Source organism: Chinchilla lanigera, unplaced genomic scaffold (genome assembly GCF_000276665.1).
Source record: "Chinchilla lanigera isolate Chin_1 unplaced genomic scaffold, ChiLan1.0 scaffold00024, whole genome shotgun sequence".
NCBI classification, from domain to species: domain Eukaryota; kingdom Metazoa; phylum Chordata; class Mammalia; order Rodentia; family Chinchillidae; genus Chinchilla; species Chinchilla lanigera.
Window position 1 is genome coordinate 21,881,432 of NW_004955425.1, and position 21,458 is coordinate 21,902,889.

Below are 21,458 nucleotides of genomic sequence, written 5' to 3' on the forward strand. Positions count from 1 at the left end.
GTAAGTAAAAATTGTTTTGTGTGGTACCGGGAATTAAACTCAGGACCTTGCACTTGCCAGGCAGATACTTACACCGCTGAGCTATATCCCCTGCCCTAATAAGTAAAATTTTTGATAAAAAGAAAAATACTCAACTTTGTGATTCACTCCATCTCAAAATATAAAATTTTAAAAAAGAAAAGTTAGATCAGAAACTTGGATTTAGATGAAGAAAGGCTAGAAGAGGAACAAAATGAGCATAACTTTGCTTTTCCTTAACTGACTGATAACAGTTAAAATAACTGTTAAAAACAGCAGCACATGTAGGGCCTGATAGCACACACTTGTAATACTAGCATGCTAAGAGGCTGAGACAAAATATCACAATTTGAGCCCAGCCTGCAAGATCCTGCCTCAAAATAAAAATTTTAAAAGGGCTGTGGAATGGAGTTCAGTGTCCAATCCTCAGTACGAAAACAAAAAATCAACAATGCTGGGCATAGTGGTGTACACCCTTAATTCTGGCTAGCACTGGGAAGGCTGAGGCAGGAGGATCAAAACTTCAAAGCCAGCCTGGATTATATAATGCATTCTAGGTGCCTGAACTACACAGTGAGGCCAGTCTCCAAAAAACCCAAAGTTTTATCTATAGGTCTCTGTAGTTGTGACTTTATCTGAAAGATACAGTACACAAAAAAATACAAAAAAAATGAACGGCTGCCTTTAAGAAGTGGAATCCACAAATAACGGAGAGATAAAAACAGATATTGTACTCTCTGTCTCTTTTCTTGAGACAGGGTCTTACTCTTTAGCCCACACTAGCCTCAAACCTGAAATGTAGCCCAGAATGGTCTCAAACTTGCTAGGTACCACAGCCTGAATGTGAACTTGCAATCCTCCTGCCCCAATCTCCACAGTGACAGGATTACAGGTACGCACCACCACACCTGGCTTACCTATACTTTTTATATCATCACCCATCAAATAAATGCATATACTTTTTTTCAAAAGAAAGGTTTTATACATTTTTTTCTCTACTTCCCCAACCCAAAAGTATTCTGGTTTACACACCAAAAAAGAGAAATTAAATTACCTCCTTTGCCATGGTATCTAAAACTACACATACAACTTTTCCAAAAGATGAGGTATGAGAAGTCTGAAAAATTACAGATCTTTCCCTTCCTGTGCCTCCACCTTGCTATCAAAAGTGACAGGATTATACATATTATTCCGAAGTGGCGCTCAACAGAGGTGGAATCTGGAAACCAGGGATGCCTACTGCAAAGTGATCACTTTCTAATCATAAAGCTTTTCTCTGGTCCCAGAAATCAGTTCCAAGTGGAAATCAGGGTGCTCACCTTTACCATGGCTACTCAACCTCAAGACTGCACACAACACATCACAAACAGACCAACTATATGAAGGACTGATAGAGGAGTGTTGACCCATGCTTGTAATCCAATCCGTTGGAGAGGGGAAAGAGAAAGACCATAAGGAGGCCCACCTGGGCCACTTGGCAAGGCAGTCTCAAAAAGGGCTGCAGCTCAGTGGTACAGCATTTGCTGGACAGGTACAAGGAACCACCAAAACCAAACCAAACCAAACCAAACCCATAAACAGGACAAGTAAACTGTCAAAGAAAATTAATATGAGTACAAAAATGAACCTTTACAATGTATCATAAACTATCTTTTCAGTTTTAAAGACAGTAATTCCTTGCAAGAAAAAGTATTTACAGAAGTCCTCTATCTTTTATTCTGCTTGAAAATAAAGCACTTTCTGATGGTTTCTTGCATTTCAGGGAAAATAAAACTGTTAAAACAACAAAAAGCCAGTAACATCTTCCAATAATAAAGTTCTTTTAGAAGTATTTTTGTTTTTGTTTTTTTCCTTTTGAGACAGGGTCTTGCTATGCAGTTCAGGCTAGTTTTGAGTTCACTATGTGGCCCAGGCTGGTCTTGAACTTGCAGCGATCCTCCTACCTCAGCCTCCTAAGTGCTGGGATTACAGGCATGCGCCACCACCACGCCAGGCTGGAAGTCATTTAGAAGTGATCAAATGCCACAATTCAAAAGAGACCCTCAGATAATAGCCCTTTCAAAGCTCTTCTTTCAGAAGCACTAAAGTAAATGTTATACCAAAAACTTCGACACTATTTTCTGCCAAAACATCAAGTCACTCTCTGCTTATTAATCACAATAAACTCTACACAAATATATGCAATAATTAAGAAAATCTGTTGTTTTCAAATAGTAACAAAGTACTTTCCACATGCTTTGCTCCAGACAAAAGAGTACTAAACAAAGTACTGTGCACCAACCAAACTTAATACTCTGGCAGAGAAGCCCAGGACATCTCTAACACTGCTAATTTATTCAACTGTCTTTGCTATTAAGTTTCCTGTTTTTCCAACACTAGATTACTTTTATTTATCTTCTTGGGGGGGGGCAGTACCAGGAATAGAACTCAGGATCTTGCACTTGCCAGGCAGGTGCTACATCACTAAGCTATATCTCCAGCCCCCTACTTTTAAAGCAATTATAACTTCACTTGGTCAATCTATTTTAATCTAAGTATCTGAAAATAATCTTAGATGAAATGCACTTTAAAGTTACATTTCAAAAGATGCAATTACTACACAGACATTAAGCTATTTCCTACAACTGAATGTAGGAGACTTCAACAGGAGGGCTGGTGTGTGGCTTAGTGGTACAGTGCTTGCATGCATGAAGCCCTATGTTTGATACCCATTACTGCAAAAAGAAGAGGGGGTAAAAAGAATTTAACAAGGGAAAGAATAATCACCTGCTATAATTACCTAACTTAATTTTCTATTTTGCTAAGCAAATGCTGACAAAGTAAAGGGAATAAATAAACTGAGCTTTGGACATTCACAAGTTCTGAATTGTGAGAAATGCACAAGATGCTATAAAGCACACAAAAAAGCAGAAACCAGGCATGGTGGCACACATCTGTAATGCCAGTACTTGGCAGGCTGTGGCAGGGGGATTACAGCAACTTCAGGCTACATAATGAATTGAAGGCCATTCTAAACTACAATGGTTTGTAGTAGTTTCTTTAAACTACTGATTTAAAGAAATCTAGTTTTGTTCTTGTTGTTGCTGGGTTTTTTTTTGTTTTGTTTTGTTTTTTGGTCTTTTTGTTTGTTTTTGTTTTTTTCCAGTACCAGGAATCCAACTCATGACCTCGTGCTAGCGAGGCATGCACTGTGCAGCTGAGCTAAATCCCCAGCCTCCTTTTTTTCAACTTTTTGAGACAGGGTCTTGCTATGCAGTTCAGATTGGCCTTGAGCTCACTTTGTAGCCCCAGGCTGGTCTTGAACTCACAATGATCCTCCTGCCTAGCCTCCCAAGGGCTGGGATTACAGGCGTGCGCCTCCATGCCCAGCCCTTTTTTTTTGAAGCAGGGCTAGGGATGTGCCTCAGTGGCAGAGATCTTGTCTTGCATGCACAAGGCCTGGGGTTCAATCCCCAGCACCACCCAAGAAATAAAAGGCAGAAGAAAATATAATGATAATTTGATTATTTAGGTTCAAAGGGATGGAAAAGAACTTGCATTTAAAATGGGGGAGAGGTAGCCTGGCCTGATGGCACACACCTATAGTCCTAGTACTTGGGAGGCTGAGGCAGAAGGATCACTGCAAGTTCACAAACAGCCTGGACTATATAGCAAGACCCTGTCTCAAAGAAAACATTATTATTACTATTAATATCAATTAGAAGATGGATCTAAAAGAGGAAGCTGTAGGTCTGCTAGAGTGGGAGGATTCCCTAAGACACTGAGTAGCAATGTCAATGGATCTGAATGTAAGTAAATACAATAGGCCTACAAAGGGTTCAGAAGGGCAAAGAACAAGCCATACAACAGATGGGAAGTACAGATTGCAAAGTAAAGTTCTGGGTTATTTGCCTTTTTTTTTGGTCTGTTTTTATTTTTGATTTTGAGAAAGGTCTCTCTCTGTACTTCAGGCTGACCCTGAACTCACTATGTAGCCCTGGCTGGCTCTGAACTCACAGTAACCCTCCTGCCTCAGCCTCCGGAGTGCTAGGATTACAGCATGTAAAGTTTTGGATTTAGATTATTTTGGCATTAAAATCTCTTGTGTTGCAATCCCAGCACAAGGGAGGCTGAAGCAGGAGGATCACCACGAGTTTAAGGCCAGCCTGAGCTACATAGTGAGTTCAAGGCCAGCCAGCACTACATAGCAAGACCCTGTCTCAAAAAAATAAAACCTCTTGTGAAATTTCTGAAAATTATTTTGCTCTATTGAATCCCATGAAAGACATGAAGTAGAATTTCTTTTCCTTCGTTTTAGCTTCCCTAATTGATACTTTTTTTTTATTTGTTCCCCATTGCAATCAAATTTCAATGGGCTCTTTTTTGTTTGTTTTTGTTTTTGTTTTTTTGAGACAGGGTCTCACTATGCAGTTCAAACTGGTCTTGAGCTCACTTTGTAGCCCAGGCTGGTCTCGAACTCTCAACGATCCTCCTGCCTCAGCCTCCCGAGTGCTGAGATTACAGGCATGCGCCACCATGCTCAATAGGCTCTTAATTCTCAACTACCTGGTATCTGAAACAAAATTCTGCTTAATACACAAAGTTCTCTAGCATAAGGACTCATAATCTTCACTAGGTTCTCAAGGAAATTACAACTCAAAAATCTTTCCTTTCAGCTCAGCTCTTAGAACCAGTAAGCAGAACAGTGAGTAACTACAACAGTTGGGAAGGAGACAGAAGAGGAAATGGAAAGAAACTACTAACAGGATAACAAAGTCACAGTCATCACTTCTTGGCCTTCTGGCTAAGAGCAAGTGTAATACAGTCACAGACAGACAAAAGGGTGATTCCAGTTAGGAAATACTGCATCATAGACTCAAAACAGCCAGGAGAGGGAACATTTGAAAACTCTTATCACAAAGAAATGACAAATGTTTGAGATAAATAACCTAAATGTTTTAAGCACATCAATAATACAATGTTTAAATAAACCAAAATATTAAAATTATCATACAGACACCTACAACTATTACCACTCAATAAATTTTCTTTTTCAAACTCTAAAAAGAGAAGACCTTGGGCCAGGGGTATAACTAATTCAGTGGCATAAGTGCCTGCCTGGCAAGCACAAGGTCTCAAGTTCAATTCCTGGTACCAAAAAAACATACATAAATAAAAATTAAAAAATAAAAAGAGAAGACCACTGAGTGACCCTGTACCAGTTTTTCCTTGGGAGATGGAGCTAGAGTCATCACTTCACTTTGGGATTATAAAACTGTTACTACTGTGTTTGCTCTCCATCACTGTGCCAAAACACCAGGGAAAGTAAACTTAAAGGAGAAAAGTGTACTTCAGCTCATGGTTTCAGGCCATGGTCAGTGGTCCCACAGTACTGGGCCGGGCACCTTCTACCCTGCCCCATTCTAAAGGCTCCTCCACCTCCCAACACCATGTGGTCCCCATGAATTTACCACGTGGGGCTTCCATGGTACTCACAATGCAAACCATAGTAGCGCTATCATTAAGAGATCTTCGAGTAATAGTTTTCAAAGGTCCTAATATAAACTTGAAGCTACAATTTTCTATACATAGTTTCATAACTTTATTTCTCTAATTTAGCTAGATTTGCCTTTCTTTTTTGCATGTGTGAGGCTAGGAATTGAGCCCAATGGTGCTCTACCACTGTACTCCTCCCACCAGCTCTTTTTATTTTTGAGACAGGGTCTTGCTAGGTTGCCCAGCTAGACTGGCCTCACTACTAATGAACCAAACTGCTAACTAAAAAATGATTTTGAGGGTCTGTACTTTAAAGATAAGTGATAAATTTTACATTTTACTCCCAGGGAAACACACATCTTCTGTTAAAAGACATGAACATGTTCTATCACATAAACGTTATCTACAGAAACTCTTTTTTTGGGAACCAGGAATCAAACTCAGGACCTCGTGTTTGCCAGGCTGGCGCCGTGCGGCTGAGCCATATCCCCAGCCTATCTACAGAAACTTTAAAATGGATCGAAGAACAGTATGCCTTTACTAAAGGCATACTGAATACACTGGGAGAGAGGAGGTGTTTGAAAACAACAAAATCTGTCTTTGTCTCTGAGAGATTTACATTTTAAAGGCAGTGTCCCTGCATAAAAAGAGAAAACCCAAGGTAGCAGTTAAACAATGTAAGCTTTAACTAAGGCCGCTCTGATTTCTGAAAGAAATGTGATCTGTGAATTTCTAAAACAATTCCCAATTTCTCTCAGTGGATAGAAATGACCTTTTACCAGAGAGCCTCTTGACTGGATCTAGCGTGGAAAGAAGGGTAGAACCTGGGTGCCCTCACTCCAAGGACTGGGGAGGGGAACTCAGAACAATGCAGAGAAAACAAGAGCATATGGGTGATGGGTAGAATAGTTCGGCTACAATGAAAAGGTTTGCATAGAGAACAGAGTAAGAGAAGACCAGCAGGTTAACCATGATCTGGTCTGGACTCCGTTTACAAGACAAGATCTGTCAGGGAAAGGCTGTCCTTTGTTGGTGTGTGTTTGCTGGTGCTGGACAGGTAGGCAGAAAGCTACACTAAGTGGTTAGGGAGCTCAGTATAGAAAGGCTACCCTGCAAAGAAATTAGAAGAGAGGAAAAACCAGCCCGGAGTCCCTGTCATGAGAGATGGGACTAAGGTGAGTACAGAGACAACAAGGGAAAGTGTGAGCTATTCCACATCCCTCCAGCTCTAAATGTCACAATTAACATTTCTGAGTAAGTATGCATTTTGAAATCAATGTGTCCACACTGAAAAACAAACCTGTTGTAAAACCAGTCCCACATCATAATGAATGACTTCTCAGAATCGGATACCATATTTGGAAGGATTAAGTAATTCTAGGAATGAGTGGGATCAGAAAAATCTATGGAAACAGTGCACTCAGACTAAAGGCAGCCACAGGCCAAGGCGGAAGTGGCAGGTGGAGGACACACTGGGGGAAAGCAGGCTGGAAAAGAGAAAAGGCAGGACCATTCAGGTGCAAGGGAAAGTTGGAAATACAGAACTAGAACTCTGACCACAGAGCAGGAGGAGCCTGGAATTTCAGTTGAGAGCTGAAAAAAATTTCACTTAATATGTTAAACTTTCATACTGACAAAACTCAGCAACTTAAGAAAAGTCAAACTACATACAAATTTCCCCATAAGGTCAACAGTGAACCTAACCATTGGATTTGATTCAGTACTTATTCAATTTGGTTTGTGGCTAGCACCGTGGAAAGAATTAATTTCATGAACTGAGGCACCACTGTATATACATACATATACATACACATATACATATACAGAGTTAGCCCAAAAAAAGTCTACACACTTCACAGGGGCAAAAAAAAAAACAGTACATTTTTTCCAACAGATGGTGTTACCTTCATATGGGGGACCCTAGAGGATGTTATATATTGAAGAAAATCTACTACATTGCCGGCCCTTAGAGAAGAAATTGAAAATTCATGCGCAGCAATCTCAATGACTAAGGTTAACCAAGCAGTAATCTGTCGTACTACTATAAACATCTGGAAGCTAATGGCCACCATTTTGAGCACCTCTTGTGATAGTAGAAGACAAAGGTAATTTGTATTAACCTCATGATGCTTCAATACATTTAGTATTAAAATATTTATACAAGTTTTTCTTTTCCTCAAGTGTGTATACATTTTTTGGCAGACTATATACATACACATAAATGTAGTTTGGAAGATGGAATAACTGTACTTCCTCTTAAAAGCACAGCAGTATACCTAGTGTTGTTCTTTGGGGGTAATGAGCCCTTAAACGTGACACATACTCTTCTATAATGGCTTCAACATTTCAAAACTAAACATTAAGAGACTACTTCAGTTAACTAGTTGACCTATATTTATACATGCAATTCAGGGTTGAGATGAAGCAAAAGCTACATTAACCACCTTGGCCTTTCCTGGAATAAAAATTTACAAAATCTAGTTTATGCCTATACATAAAAATGCACTGGGCATGGTGGCACACACCTGTAATTCCAGCACTCAGGAAGTGAAGGCAGGAGGATCACTGTGAACTTGAGGCCAGCCTGATTTACATAGTGAGAGAGACTATCTCAAAAAATCAGAATGGAAATGCACACTATAAGCCTGGTGAGATGGCACACATGTGCAATCCCACCCCTTCAGCAGGCTGAGGGGTATGATGTAACAAGTTCCAGGCTGCCTGGGCAACTAGTGAGACGCTGTCTCTGAATAAAATAAAAAGGTTTGGGTTCAATCCCAGTAACACCAAAAAAACCAAAAAATAAAAAGATCCCCAAAACATGTTACAGTCATGTCCCACATGACAATCTTTCAGTCAGCTGCAGGCCACATGAGGGTGATCCCTTAAAATTATAAGGTTGCTGAAAAATTCCTATTGCCTCATGAAGTCACAGCAGAAGTGTACCATAGTGCAACACATCTTAGTCCCGAATCTGTGACGATGCCGATGTAAACAAACCTACTGTGCTGCCAGCTGTATAAAAGTATAGCATTCTGATATGTACAGCACACACTCAAGGACAGGTAACTGTTCTGGTTTACATACTGCTATACTACACCATACTTTCCTTTATTCATAGTGTGCTCTTTCTACTTGTTCAAACAGAGTTAAATGGGAAGCAGCTGAGCACTGGGATTATATGTGTGTGCCACTACACCCAGCTTGTCCTTGAATTTTAAACTATGTATGATTGTAATTTTATGTAGTAGACTTTTCAAGCTGTAGTAAAGTATTGTAAAATATACTAAGCAATTACAATAGGTCTGATGGGGGTAGACATATCACAGAAGAGCCTTATCTATATTTCTCTATCAGTTCATGTCAAATTGAAATATGTCCAACTAGTGTCTACCAGTAAAAGTACTTGCCTGATGACTGTGGCTTCTGGAAAACTTTGATCATGTACATATAATATAATTGTCTGTTTTGTCTAGGTTTATAGATTATTGTAATTCCAAAGGAGGGTATTTTGAATTTGTGCCTCCTTATGTTATCCATAAAGTTCTGAACCAGAATACATATGCCTTTCTTACATGTAAAACTCATTTTTAAAAATACAACTTTTTAGTCGAGTTCCCCGGAAGGAGGGCTTCTGGCGCACAGGGAGCCACAGGCAGGGAGCGCCGGTCTTACAGCTGGCTAGCTTCCTGCCTCGTAGGCTCCCGGAGGGAGGGTCCCGGGCGCATGGGGAGCCTCGGGCAGGGAGCACCGGCCCTTGGGCCAGCCCCCAGCCTAAGGGGCACCTGGGAGGAGGGGCTCTGGTACACAGGAAGCCACACGGTGGTGAGCGCTGTTGCACGCCAGCCCTCAGGCCGGCCACCACTGATTCGATGAGAACTACCATGACATAGAGTAACATTGACACAATTGGCCCACCATGCACCAACTGCAGATGCCCACCCACAGATGTGTCTGAATCATTCAAACATGGAGAAACCCCTGGGAATACCTGTCATACAACAGGTCACTCTTGCTCCTGACATTGAGAACCAGAAAGGTCCAGAGTCAGCGGAGGAGCAGCTGGTGAACAAGGACTTGGAGAACATGAGAATACATACTAAGCCAGAGGAGTCAGAGGTCCTCTGGACTGTGTTCATGAAAGCCGTTTGGAAGCTGTAAACCAGGAGGACCTTGCACAAAACCTGCAGAGACTCTCTGGAAGCCATCCTTCCCCTGATAGTACAGGCTGTGGTGGAGCTCTGGAGAGGTCTGCAGCAAGATTCCTGCTGCCTGTGCTGACAGTTGGGGAGAGGACACTAACTGGTTGTGGGGTCCCAATGCAATGGGAAGCTGGAGAGAAAAAGCTACAAAGAATGGCATTCACCCCAGACAGAGCACTTGAGATGTTAGTAAGAATTGCCTCCTCAGTATTCTATAGCCATGATGAGGAGGAGGCCAAGGAGAGAAAACAAAGAAACCGAGAAAAAGCAGCTGCTTTTGCTGCACCACTAAGAGAAACAGATCCCAGGTCTGATTCCCGGGGCCCCAAGAAGAACTCGACAACTGCATTCATCGGCTACCACTGTTAAAAGCCAGGCCACCTCAAGAGGAACTGCCCTAAGAGGCCCCATGGGCCATGCCCTGGATGCAAAGGAGACCACTGGAGATCGGTCTGCCCTCTGAGGTGGAGGCCCCAGAGCTCAGACCCATGATACCAGTTAGTCCAACAGGAATGAGAGGGCTTGGGGCATGCTCTGCCTTCTCCCTCTGGCCAGACTGTCATCTCCATCGAGGAGTCCTGGGTAATTGTGACTATGGAGGAACAAGAAAACAGCCTGTTGCTAGACACAGGTGCAAGTCTCTCGGTCCTTCTTTTCAATCCTGGCCTTCCTTCCAGCCATCATACCTCAGTGAAAGGAGTCACTGGTGAGGAGGTAAAATGCTATTTTTGACAACCCTTAGGCTGTAACTACTTATTAGATCCTTCTTGCATATCTCTGTCTTCCTGAGAAACCACTCTGAAGATACCACCATGTATTACAGCAGCCATTGATATTTTCCTACTAATCTATCCATAACTGTCTAAAGTTTGTAATGTTCCTATCCTATTTCATAAATGGATGTATGTTTATTATTATGTGTTTCCTACAACAACCATTGAGAATAGTTAATGATTTTTCAATAGGTCACTCATGTATAGCTCTATTTATTTTCTTTAGAAGCCACTTTGAAGATACCAAAGTATAGTACAACAACTATTGATAATCTCCTACCTCTTTTGTCTCTAACTCACTATTATTTGTCTATTTGTCTTCCTAAGAAACTATTTTGTAGATAACAATATGTAAAACAATAACCATTGATAATTTCCTACCATTTTGTCTGTAATTTGCTAAGTCCCCCCTATTATTATGTTATCCTTCTTTTACTCTTTAAAATTAAAAAAAAAAAAAAAAAAAAACTTTTCTGGCTGGGTGTGGTGGCACATGCCTGTATTTGCAGCACTTGCGAGGCTGAGGCAAGAGATTCATTGCACGGTCAAGGCCAGCCTGGGCTATACAGTGGGTTCAAGACCAGCCTATAACACAAAGCAAGACCCTGTCTCAAAAAAAAAAAAAAAATCAAAAACCAAAAAATTAAAATTAAAAAAAAATAGAAACAAACACCTCAAGGATAAGCACAAAAAGGCAAGTCTCCACATTTAAGAAAATATCTCCGGGCCTGGAAGACCTAGGTCAAGGATACAGCACTTCGGGGCTGGGGATTTAGCTCAGCGGCAAAGTGCCTGCCTGGGAAGCACAAGGTTTTGAGTTCGGTTCCCAGTACCAGAGAAAAATCAAAAAAAAAAAAAGGATACAGCACTTGCCTACTATGCATGAGCTCTTGGTAGATTCCCAGCAATGCAAAATAGAACCCTAAAAAATCCTCAAACTTTTCTAAGCTTATTGGTGAACAAATACTTCTTGGTCACTGTGTCTGCTATTTTAATAACTTACTATGTTACAAGAAGCCTGAAAAGTCAAACTAGCTTCACTATCTCTATCAAAAACTAAAAGCACCGGGGCTGGGGATTTAGCTCAGCAGCAAAGCGCCTGCCTGGCAAGCGCAAGGTTGTGAGTTCGGTTCCCGGTACCAGAGAAAAAAACCAAAAAAAAAAAAAACAAAAAACTAAAAGCACCAAGAATCATTACTTAGTCTTCAATGCCTATGCCTCTTACTTATGCAAATTAATTTTTCTCCTATTAACAACTAATGGTACTAAATTTGAGGCACACTGAAAAAGCAGATGCTGGCCTATCAGAGTGAAAAGAGCCACAGGAAAAGTCCCTGTTACTAACAAAACAAAATTAAAAAATACAAACACAACAAGTATTCATTCAACCATCAAGGTTGGCAGACATAGTGGCGCATATTTATAACTGCAGCACTCGGGACACTGAGGCAGGACAATGAACTCAGTTCAAGGACAGCCTGGGCTAGTAGTAAGACCCTGTCTCAAACAGAACAACAACAACAACAACAAAAAACAAGGTGAGAAGTTCCTTGATGGTTAAAATACCTATACTTTGGGGAGGAGTTTGAGACACAGTCTCACTATATTCAGGGCTGGTCTTAAATTCATTTTGCCTCAGTGTCCCTAGTTCTGGGATTATAGGCATACACCACCACGCCCAGCCCTAACTTGTATTTTCAAGCCAACAACACAGTATTTTATAGTCAACAAAAGGGCCAATAAAACAAGAGAGAAAAGGAATAGACTGATGAATTACTTAAGGTTACATATGAAGTATCAGGAAATCATGGCAGCTAATTTCAAACATAACAGCTGCTATACTTTGTTCTGCTGTGGTACTGGGGAATGAAACAAAGCCTTAAAAGAAGTTTTTTATTTATTACACAGGGTCTCACTAAATCACTAAGTTGCCCAGGCCAGGCTCGAATGTGTGATCTTCCTGCCTCAGCTTCTCAGAATGCCGGGGTTATTGGCATGTGTGTGCCACCATGCCCGGCCCAGCTGTCAGATTTGAAAATTACTCCTCCCACCCATCTTCCCTCTCCCACACACACCCATAATCACAGTATTAAAGTGTTTAAATTGGCCTGTTCTAGCAAGGAAGACACATGGCCAGATTTCATGTCTGAAGTATCTGGTGGACTGGTCTTCATGTGATGTGAAGCCACAAGCAGAGAAACTACCACATAATATAAATTATCAGGAAGCTGCCATCCTGCTGCTAGCCTCCACGTCTTCACTTTACTGAAGTGCTAACCTAGAAGCACAGCCATCTTTTTTCCTACACTTACTTTTTCCTCAGAGATGAAAAATGGCCAAACATTTACTTGTACACAGGAATGAAGAAAATGATTAGCATTAAAACGATTATTTCAAGTTTCCAACTTAAATCTTTCATTATTAGTTAAGAATCTTTAAAAATTCACTTAACTTCATCGCTGTGTTATAGTAACAGCACTTTGCACTGTTTTCACAGGGATATATATGATTAGACAAGGGATCCAGGTACAAGGCTGACACTTCCCCTAGGACGTAGGTCCTAAAAGGATGCAGCTCCCTCACCCCCAACATGTACCGTCCTGACTTTTGATGCCTCCAGACAGAAGTTGTCAGATAAAACCTTTCTTCCATTGTAACCAGTCTGTCATACCCTGAGCCTACTTCTACTACCTGTCTATACCTAATCATGGGTCATGGCTTGGGTGCCCAATGAGACGGTATCCGAGGCCTTCTAAAATTCTGTTACAGAGACAGAAAATGAGGGCTGATACAAAACCAAGCACAGGATACTCTAAATCTGGAAACAGACTGAGTTTTAACATCCCAATGCCTTCTCTGCATGAGTGAGAAGCCAGTTCAGGAATTCCAGATACAGAAGACCCTTTCTTTTACCCTCCAGGGCTACTCTGATCCTGCATTATGTACCTCTCCACCTTCAATAAATGCACATCCCAAGGCTGGGCGTGGTGGCACACACCCGTAATCCCAGCACTTGGGAGGCTAAAGCTGGAGGATCTGCCACAAGTTTGGTGTTCAAGGCCAGCCTGAACTGCGTATCAAAACCCTGTCTCAAAACAACCAAAAAAAGAAAGCATATTCCCCACTACCTTTTCTGTGTGTCTTGTCTAATTCTTTCTTCAGCACACAAAGAACCTGAAAAAGATACCCTGGGGGACCCATCAACTGCTAACAATATCTCTGATATACATACAGAATTTCAACAGGGCACTAGATCTGTAAAACTAACCTTAATTTTCCAAGAGAATCGGGAAAGTCAGAATTGGGAAAAGAATTAGTTAGCAAATAGTCCTCTTAACAGCTCTCCTTGCTCCTTCTGTTAAGTATACTCCAAAGTCAGGAAATGTTTCTGGCAGAGCTTTTTTGCCTGAGGTATGAGGATTTAACTCTACCACTGAGCCTTATCTTCAGGCCTTTTTTTTTTTTTTAAGATGGCCAAATTGCCCAGGATAGCCTCAAATTTGCAATCCATCTGCAGCAGCAGCCTCTAGTGAGCCGGGACTACAGGTGCTAACACACCAGCCTAGCTGAGTCATTTGAAGATACAAAATGTGACTAAGGGCCAGATGTGTGGCTCAGCAGTAGCGTTTGCCTAACATACAGTGTATCAAGCCTGAGACAGGCTCCCAGCCACCACTAAGGAGAAGGAGGAGCACCAATAAACTGCCTGGGCACTCTCGTCTAATACAAATCTGCCCTTACATCTCCAGACAACCTCCTTCTTCTAAAACACAACATGCAGACCGCCCCCACCTTGTCATTAATTTGAAATGAGTTATCTTAAAAGTAAGCTTTTTTCCCCAGTGCTGAGGGTCAAGCCCAGAGCCTCTCATGCCAAGCAAGTGTTCTACCACCGAAGTATACCTACCTGACTTGAAATAAGAGACTGACATGTCTGCTAATGTCTTCACAGGAAAAAATAGTAAGCCTCTAGATCCTCTACCTTAACACAGCCAACAGGCAAGGCCTGTCAGGAAAGGAACAAATCTGAATTAAGACAAATCTAGGTTTGACTGAGTTTAGTTTCTGTATCCTCCTGAAGTTTCAACTTCTGCTTCAATAAAACAGGTATCAAACACCCATTTGGACCTGGGATGTAGCTCAATGGTACTGTTAACCTGACATGTTTGAAGTCCTGGGGTCCTTCCCCAGCACAGCAAAAAACCCAAAAACCAAAAAACCACAAAACCAACACGCACACAGAATCACGAAACCTGTGTTAAGCCCACACCTGCAATCCCAGAACAGGGAGGCTGGGGAAGTGGCAAGGCAAGCCTGGGCTACATAGCCAGACCCTACCACAACTACAAAAAAAAACAAAACAGCCTATATTGGAAGACAGAGGAGAGAATCAAAATAGGGAACATGAAGAGCCCAGTACCTAAGGGTGCCAATCAATACAAGTTAAAACCTCCAAAAGAACGGTAGAATGAAAAACTGGAGAATTCTACTTCTATGAAAGACAAAAACAGTGCCTGGTGTGGTGGCACACGCCTGTAATCCCAGCACTCGGGAGGCTGAGGCAGGAGGATCATTGCGAGTTCGAGACAAAACAAGACAAAAACAATACTTTCTCAGAGTCACTTCTGTAAAGGCCAGGCACTGTGCTACGTACTTTTTCATGGTCTTACTTAATTCTTAAGATAAAAGCCTTTTGATATTTTTCCCCATTTCCCTATTTAAAGAGATTAAATAACTGAGGTTTGGTTTTTTTGTACCGGGAATTGAACTCAGGACCCTGTGCTTGCCAGGCAGGCACCTATACTGCTGAGCTATATCCTCGGCCCAGAAATCACATTTTGTGTGTGTGTGTGTTTTTTTTTTAATTAAATAACTGAGCAGATCATCAGAAATTAATTTTCAATTCCAGGTCTTTCTGATTTCGAACACTTGGGTAAAGGGTCTACAGTGTGCCTTTTTGAAAGCACACAAGACTCTCAAACACTGGTTTAAATGGGAAAGAAGTTGGAATTGAGCACATTTTTGTAAACATAATAAATTCCAAAGTACTGACCTTTTAGGTCTTAATCAAGCCTACCATCATAATTAAGGTTTACTAGCCAAAGCACCATAATTAATCATTTCAAAAATAGCTGTCCTTATACAGAACCCATTATTTACAAAATCCAGGTCAACAAAAGTAAGCTTCAGTATGGACCATTTCCACACACACACACTGTGATACAAAACCCCCTGCTCTAACCAACAACCAAGGCCCACTGCTGGCACTGTTTAAAGTGACATACACCTATAATCCTAGCACTTGGGAGGCCCAGGCAGGAGTATTGCTGAGTTCAAGGCCAGCCTGAACTACATAGGGAGACCCTGTCAAAAACACACAATAAGGCTTGCATTCATACAAGACTGAGTGTCTGCTTTATAAATGGCACTTCCTACACTAAACCTTGTAGAAGTCCAAAGCAAACCAGCCAGTAACAAATTTCAGTCTTCTTTGATTGAGGCTTTCAATAATATATAATCTTACAATTCTTCTGTTATAGAGACATAATTTATTAGTATGGTTAAGTTCTCACAAGCTTAAGTAATTCCCAGTGAACTCATCAAAGCTGTGGATCTTTTACTTACTTTTGTAGTATTAGGGACTGAACCCAAGGCCTCAGCACTGACCTACATCTCTACTCCTTTTTTATTTTGTACTTTGAGACAGGGTCTCGATAATTTGCCCAGGCTGGGTTCGAGCTAGCAATCCTCCTGCCTCAGCCTCTCAGAGTGCTTCAATTACAGGTATGTGCTACCATGCCTGGATAGCGAACCATTAACACAAACCTTTAGGAGAAAAAAATATGGGAATAATTTATGACCTCGCATTAAATCTTAAGGCCGCTCCAAAAATTAAACACTAAGGGTCTTAAAACCTCATAAAGATAATTTACTATGGCAGCTCTAAAACTTTTTGGAAACACCTTCAAAAGTTTGGGGCTGGGGATTTAGCTCAGCGGCAAAAGCGCCTGCCTGGCAAGCGCAAGGTGGTGAGTTCAGTTCCTGGTACCGGAGAAAAACCAAAAAACCAAAAAACAAAACAAAAGTTTGATAAAAGCCTTCTTCTCCAAATTTGCCCACATATAAAACTTTGCATGTTACTTAAGGAACCCCATGAAAACCCATGCGTAACTCTTCTCACAGTGAACTCACTGCCCCAATAAAGACTTCTTATTTTAAAGTTATTATCAATTACAGGAGATTTTTCTCCTTTTGAAAGCACGGTTCCCTTACATTTACATCTACGAACTTATAAAAATTGTATTTATAGACAATTATACCTTAAAAGTACACATCTTGAGCTGGAGTGCAGTTGTTCAGTGCTAAAGCACTCAGCCAAGCACATATGAGGTCCCTAGGTTCAATCCCCAGCATTACAAAAATACATAAAACATGTCCCATACCCTTTAAACTCTTATTGCAGTAAAAACTCTGGTGTCCTTTATATACCAATACTAAGAATGCTTACAAAATGGTGGCTGCCAGGCACGGTGTCACACACCTGTAATCCCAGCACTCGGGAGGCTGAGGCAGGAGGATCACAGTGAGTTTGAGGCCAGCCTAAGCTACATAGTAAGATCAAGGGCAGCCTAGATTACATAATGCGACCCTGTCTCAAAAAACCAAACCAAACCAAATGGGTGTCTATTTTCATAGACATGTAAAGTATGAAGAGAGCATTCCAAGATACTATAAAGGCCAATGACCTTAATATGTTTACAATCTACTTGTATAGTCTGTTTTTTATTTTAATTCTTTCAACAATTATTGACCCTTTTCGAGAGGAAAAAACAACAATAATAATAGGTCTGAATTCCACAGATAAGGAATCCTATAGAACAAAAGACCAAAAAATAGAACCACAGAAATTAATGGAAAAGATGTGATGGCAGGACTGTATTTGTAATATTATCTGTTAAATGCCAGGTGTGGTGGTGCATGCCTGTAATCTCAGCACTTGGGAGGCTGAGGCAGGAGGATTGCTTCGAGTTTGAGACCAGCCTGGGCTACAAAGTGAGCTCAAGGCCAGCCTGAACTGCATAGCGAAACCGTGTCACGAAGACAAAAAAAAAAAAAAAACAAAAAAAATATATATACAAATATATATATATAATCTGTTAAAATGTCTTTGATTACCAGATATATCTAATATTGAACAAGCTGTTGTATGAGGCACAAGGATCCCAAAGTCAAACCCATGCTGAGCAATATACCAAGACCTTGTCTCAAAATAAAATTTAAAAAAGGCAGGAGGGGCTGTAAACGTAGCTCAACACTCTGATCAAACCCCTAATTGGAGTAATGTGCAAGGAACTTGGTTCCACCCCCACCCCTGCAAAAAAAAGTTACTGTAGACTTTTTTTTTTTGGTCCTTTTGAGACTTGGTATGCAGTTCAGGCTGGCCTCAAACTCACGGCAATCCTCCTGCCTCAGCCTTCTGAGTGCTGGGATCACAAGTGTGTGCTACCACACCAGGCCAAACTTCGAACTATTGAGATAGCCAAGAAAGTATGCAGTTAGAGAACACAAAAACATGTGGTTCCCTAAGCACTTCCATCATCTTACTCACCCATGGAAGACATCACTCCTAATCACTTCACACTTTCTCCACAGTCAACTTCTCAAATCATCTCCCAGTACAGAACAAGCTGGGGCAGGCAGGGAGATAGGATCACAGTGAGTTTGAGGCCAGCCGGCACTGCACAGTGAGTTCAAGGAGGCCAGCCTGCACTACTGAGACCTTGTCACTCAGTGGGAAGACCCTGGATTCAATTCCCAATACCAGTAAACAAGGCCAGGGATTATAAGCAAACTTATCTGTTGTCTTTGATGACTATTTTCCAAATAGTCTTCAAATCAACTATATGAACAACCAAAAACATATACATTTACTGTTTAATACATTTATAATGAACATTGTTTTCCAAATGCAATAAACTGCTAAAATTTAAATTTTTTCTCTCAAAGAAAATACAATATGGTCAAAAGAACTTTAATAAGGAAAAGTTACTGTTTTAAAAATCATAAACTCAAAACAACATCATAAATTCCCCCTCCCGCTGTGTGGTGGTACATACCTGTACATAATCCCAGCTACCCTGGAGGCTGAGGCAGGAAGATCACAAGCTCCAGGCCAGCAATGGACAATTTGGTGAGACCCTGCCTCAAAATTTAAACGGACCGGGAATGTACGTTGGTGGTACAGTGCTTGCCTAACATGTGGGAGACTGTGGGTTCAATCCCTAGCACATACACAAAAAAAGTAGCCCTCCCCATTAGTGAGCTCTATGAAACTAACCGTATTTTTTGGCAGTTTTGTTATGTTTGCAGTAACAGGGATTGAACCAGGGTCTCACTGAACTACATCTCTAGCTCTAGCACCTCATTTCTGACCCACTGACTACAAATACCAGGGATAGTCACTTTTTCTGAATACCATTAAAGTTAAAAAATTAAAGTTCTACTCATTAATGGATGAAAATACTGCCATTGTGTAAAAAACTAGTTTTATATTGAGTAAAAAAAAGAATCACTAATCTTGTTCCTACGGTTTAAAAGAAAACTGTGCAGGAGCCAGGCATGGTGGTGAATGCTTGTAATCCCAGCACTCTGGATGCTGAAGCGGGAGGATTTGTAGTTCAAGGCCAACTTGAGCTACATGGTGAAACCCTGGCTCAAAAATATAAACAAAGGAAAAAATAGTCAACTTTAACAAAACACTACAAGGAGTACATGTGAGTTGTCCCTTCCTTCCAAAACGAATTTAAGACCCCAGAGGGAAATAAATGATCGTGTAATGCTTATAATCCCAACACTTCAGGAGGCTGAGGCAAAGAGATGGCAGTTAGAGAACCTGGGCAATTTAGTGACTGGGCAAGACTTGTTTCAAAAACTAAAAATGGTTGGGGATATAGATCAGTGTGAAAGCCCTGGGTTTAATCCCTACTGTAAAGGGGGGGGGGGATAGATCCAGGATCACATTACAGTGGGTGACACTTAGCATTAAGTAGTGTAAACCAAAATAAAGAACTGCAGACTGGGAGTAAAGCTCAGCAGCACTGCAAATGCCTGGCAAGGGCAAGGGCCTGAGTTCAATTCCCCAGCACCAAAAAAAACAAAAAAACAAAAAAACAAAAAAAAACACCTGAAAGATATATACTGTAGTATTGCCAGGTGTGGAGATGCACACCTATAATCACAACACTCAAGAGCCTGAGGCAAGAGGATAGCCATGATAGTCAACGCCAGCCTGAACTATACAGTGAGACCCTGCCTCAAAAACAAAAATGTATTATGGTATTGCCAGGTGTGGTAGTACACAACTATAATCCCATCTACTCTGGAGACTAAGGAAAGATCTCTAGCTTAAGGCAAGCCTGGGCAACTGTGGGAGAACCTATCTCAAAAATCAAATTTTAGTAGGGCATGATGGCACACACCTGCAATCCCAGCAGTGGAGAGGCAGGAGGATCCTCGTGAGTTCAGAGATCAGCCTTAACTGCATGCAAAAAACTGTCTCCCTCCTGAAGCTGAGACAGGAAGCTTGTAGTACGTTCAAGGCCACCCAGATGTATAAAGTGAATTCAAAACCGGGCGTGGTGACGCACGCCTGTAATCCCACTACAGGGGAGGCTGAGGCAAGAGGATCCTTGGGAGTTGGAGACCAGCCTGGGCTACAAAGTGAGCTCAAGGCCAGCCTCAACTGCATAGCGAGACCCTGTCTCAAAGAGACCGAAAAAAAAAAGTGATGGTGAAGGCCAAGGCCGGTAATCCCAGCACTCGAGATGCTTCGGCACATGCCTGAACTTCACAGTGGGACCCTGTCTAAAAAACAAAACACCGAAAGTGAGTTCAACTTGAACTACATAACCTGTCTTCCCCGCCCCCGCCAAAAAAAGAACCTAAGAGCTGAAACTCAGGAGTAGAGCACTTGCCTAGCAATCCTAGCAATTCTTCCCTTGGGTTCCACCTCCGAGAGTACGTCCCCAAAACCAAAACTAGTAAATTTAAAATGTGTTGGCCCGGCGTGGTGGCGCATGCCTGTAATCCCAGCCTCAGGAGGCTGAGGCAGGAGGATCATTGCGAGTTCGAGACCAGCCTGGGTTACAAACTGAGCTCAAGGCCAGCCTGAACTGCCTAGCGAGACCCTGCCTCAAAAAGACAAAATAAAATAAAATAAAGTAAAATAAAAAATAAAGTAAAATAAGACGAAATAAAATGTGGCCACGTTGCTAGACTGCACAAGGAGCATAAACACAATCAACCTTGCTCTTTCATAAGGCAAACTATTTCGGGTCGATAAACACCACACTAATCAGTAAGAGCTGATGTCTGGGCGGTTATGGTGGAAAAACCTTCAGGGACAGACAGTAGTGTTCATTCAGCCTATGTTTACAGAATAGCTTTTTTGAGAAATCTTTTTACCGGCACTAAGTAGTAAACAGAAGTGCACCTACTTCGCAACACCCATCTGATGGGTGGGGGTCTAAAAACTTAAGGTTCTCACAGACAGGGAAGCAAGCGGCTGGGCAGAAAGCGCAGACACGACCAGAAGGGCAGGCGCGCGGGCCGCGCCGGGCTCACCTCCTGGATGCGCCTCCGCGCGCGCTGCAGCACCTCCTCGTAGCCCTTCTGGCGCAGCTCGCTGAGGCTCTCGTAGTACTCCTCGGGGTCGTCGGGCTCAGTGAAGAGCACCTGGGACAGGATCTTCCAGCCGCAGGTGTCCAGGCCGTGGCCCAGGTAGACCTGCAGCTGGTAGCACAGCGCGTCCACCTCCGGCTCGCTCATCTCGGGCGCGCCCCCGAACAGCACGGTCCACATGCCCGAGGGCTCCTCGGGGAACACGGGCAGGCAGGGCTCCAGCTGCGAGTTCACGGAGCACAGCTGCTGGTGCACGGCGCGCAGGTCCTGGAAGGAGAAGAGCCCGGCCCAGCTGCACTCCTCGCCCGGC

General features: G+C 42.0%; 1 protein-coding gene across 1 annotated transcript in view; it reads right to left on the reverse strand.

Annotated features, from left to right (window-relative positions):
* Jmy (junction mediating and regulatory protein, p53 cofactor) overlaps window positions 1–21,458 on the reverse strand; it is a gene marked incomplete at its 5' end in the record, with an annotated part of 102,777 nt that extends 81,319 nt beyond the window's left edge. Inside the window, 1 exon segment of the mRNA XM_013514877.1 lies at window positions 21,092–21,458. Within this exon segment, the coding sequence (XP_013370331.1) occupies window positions 21,092–21,458 (367 nt within the window).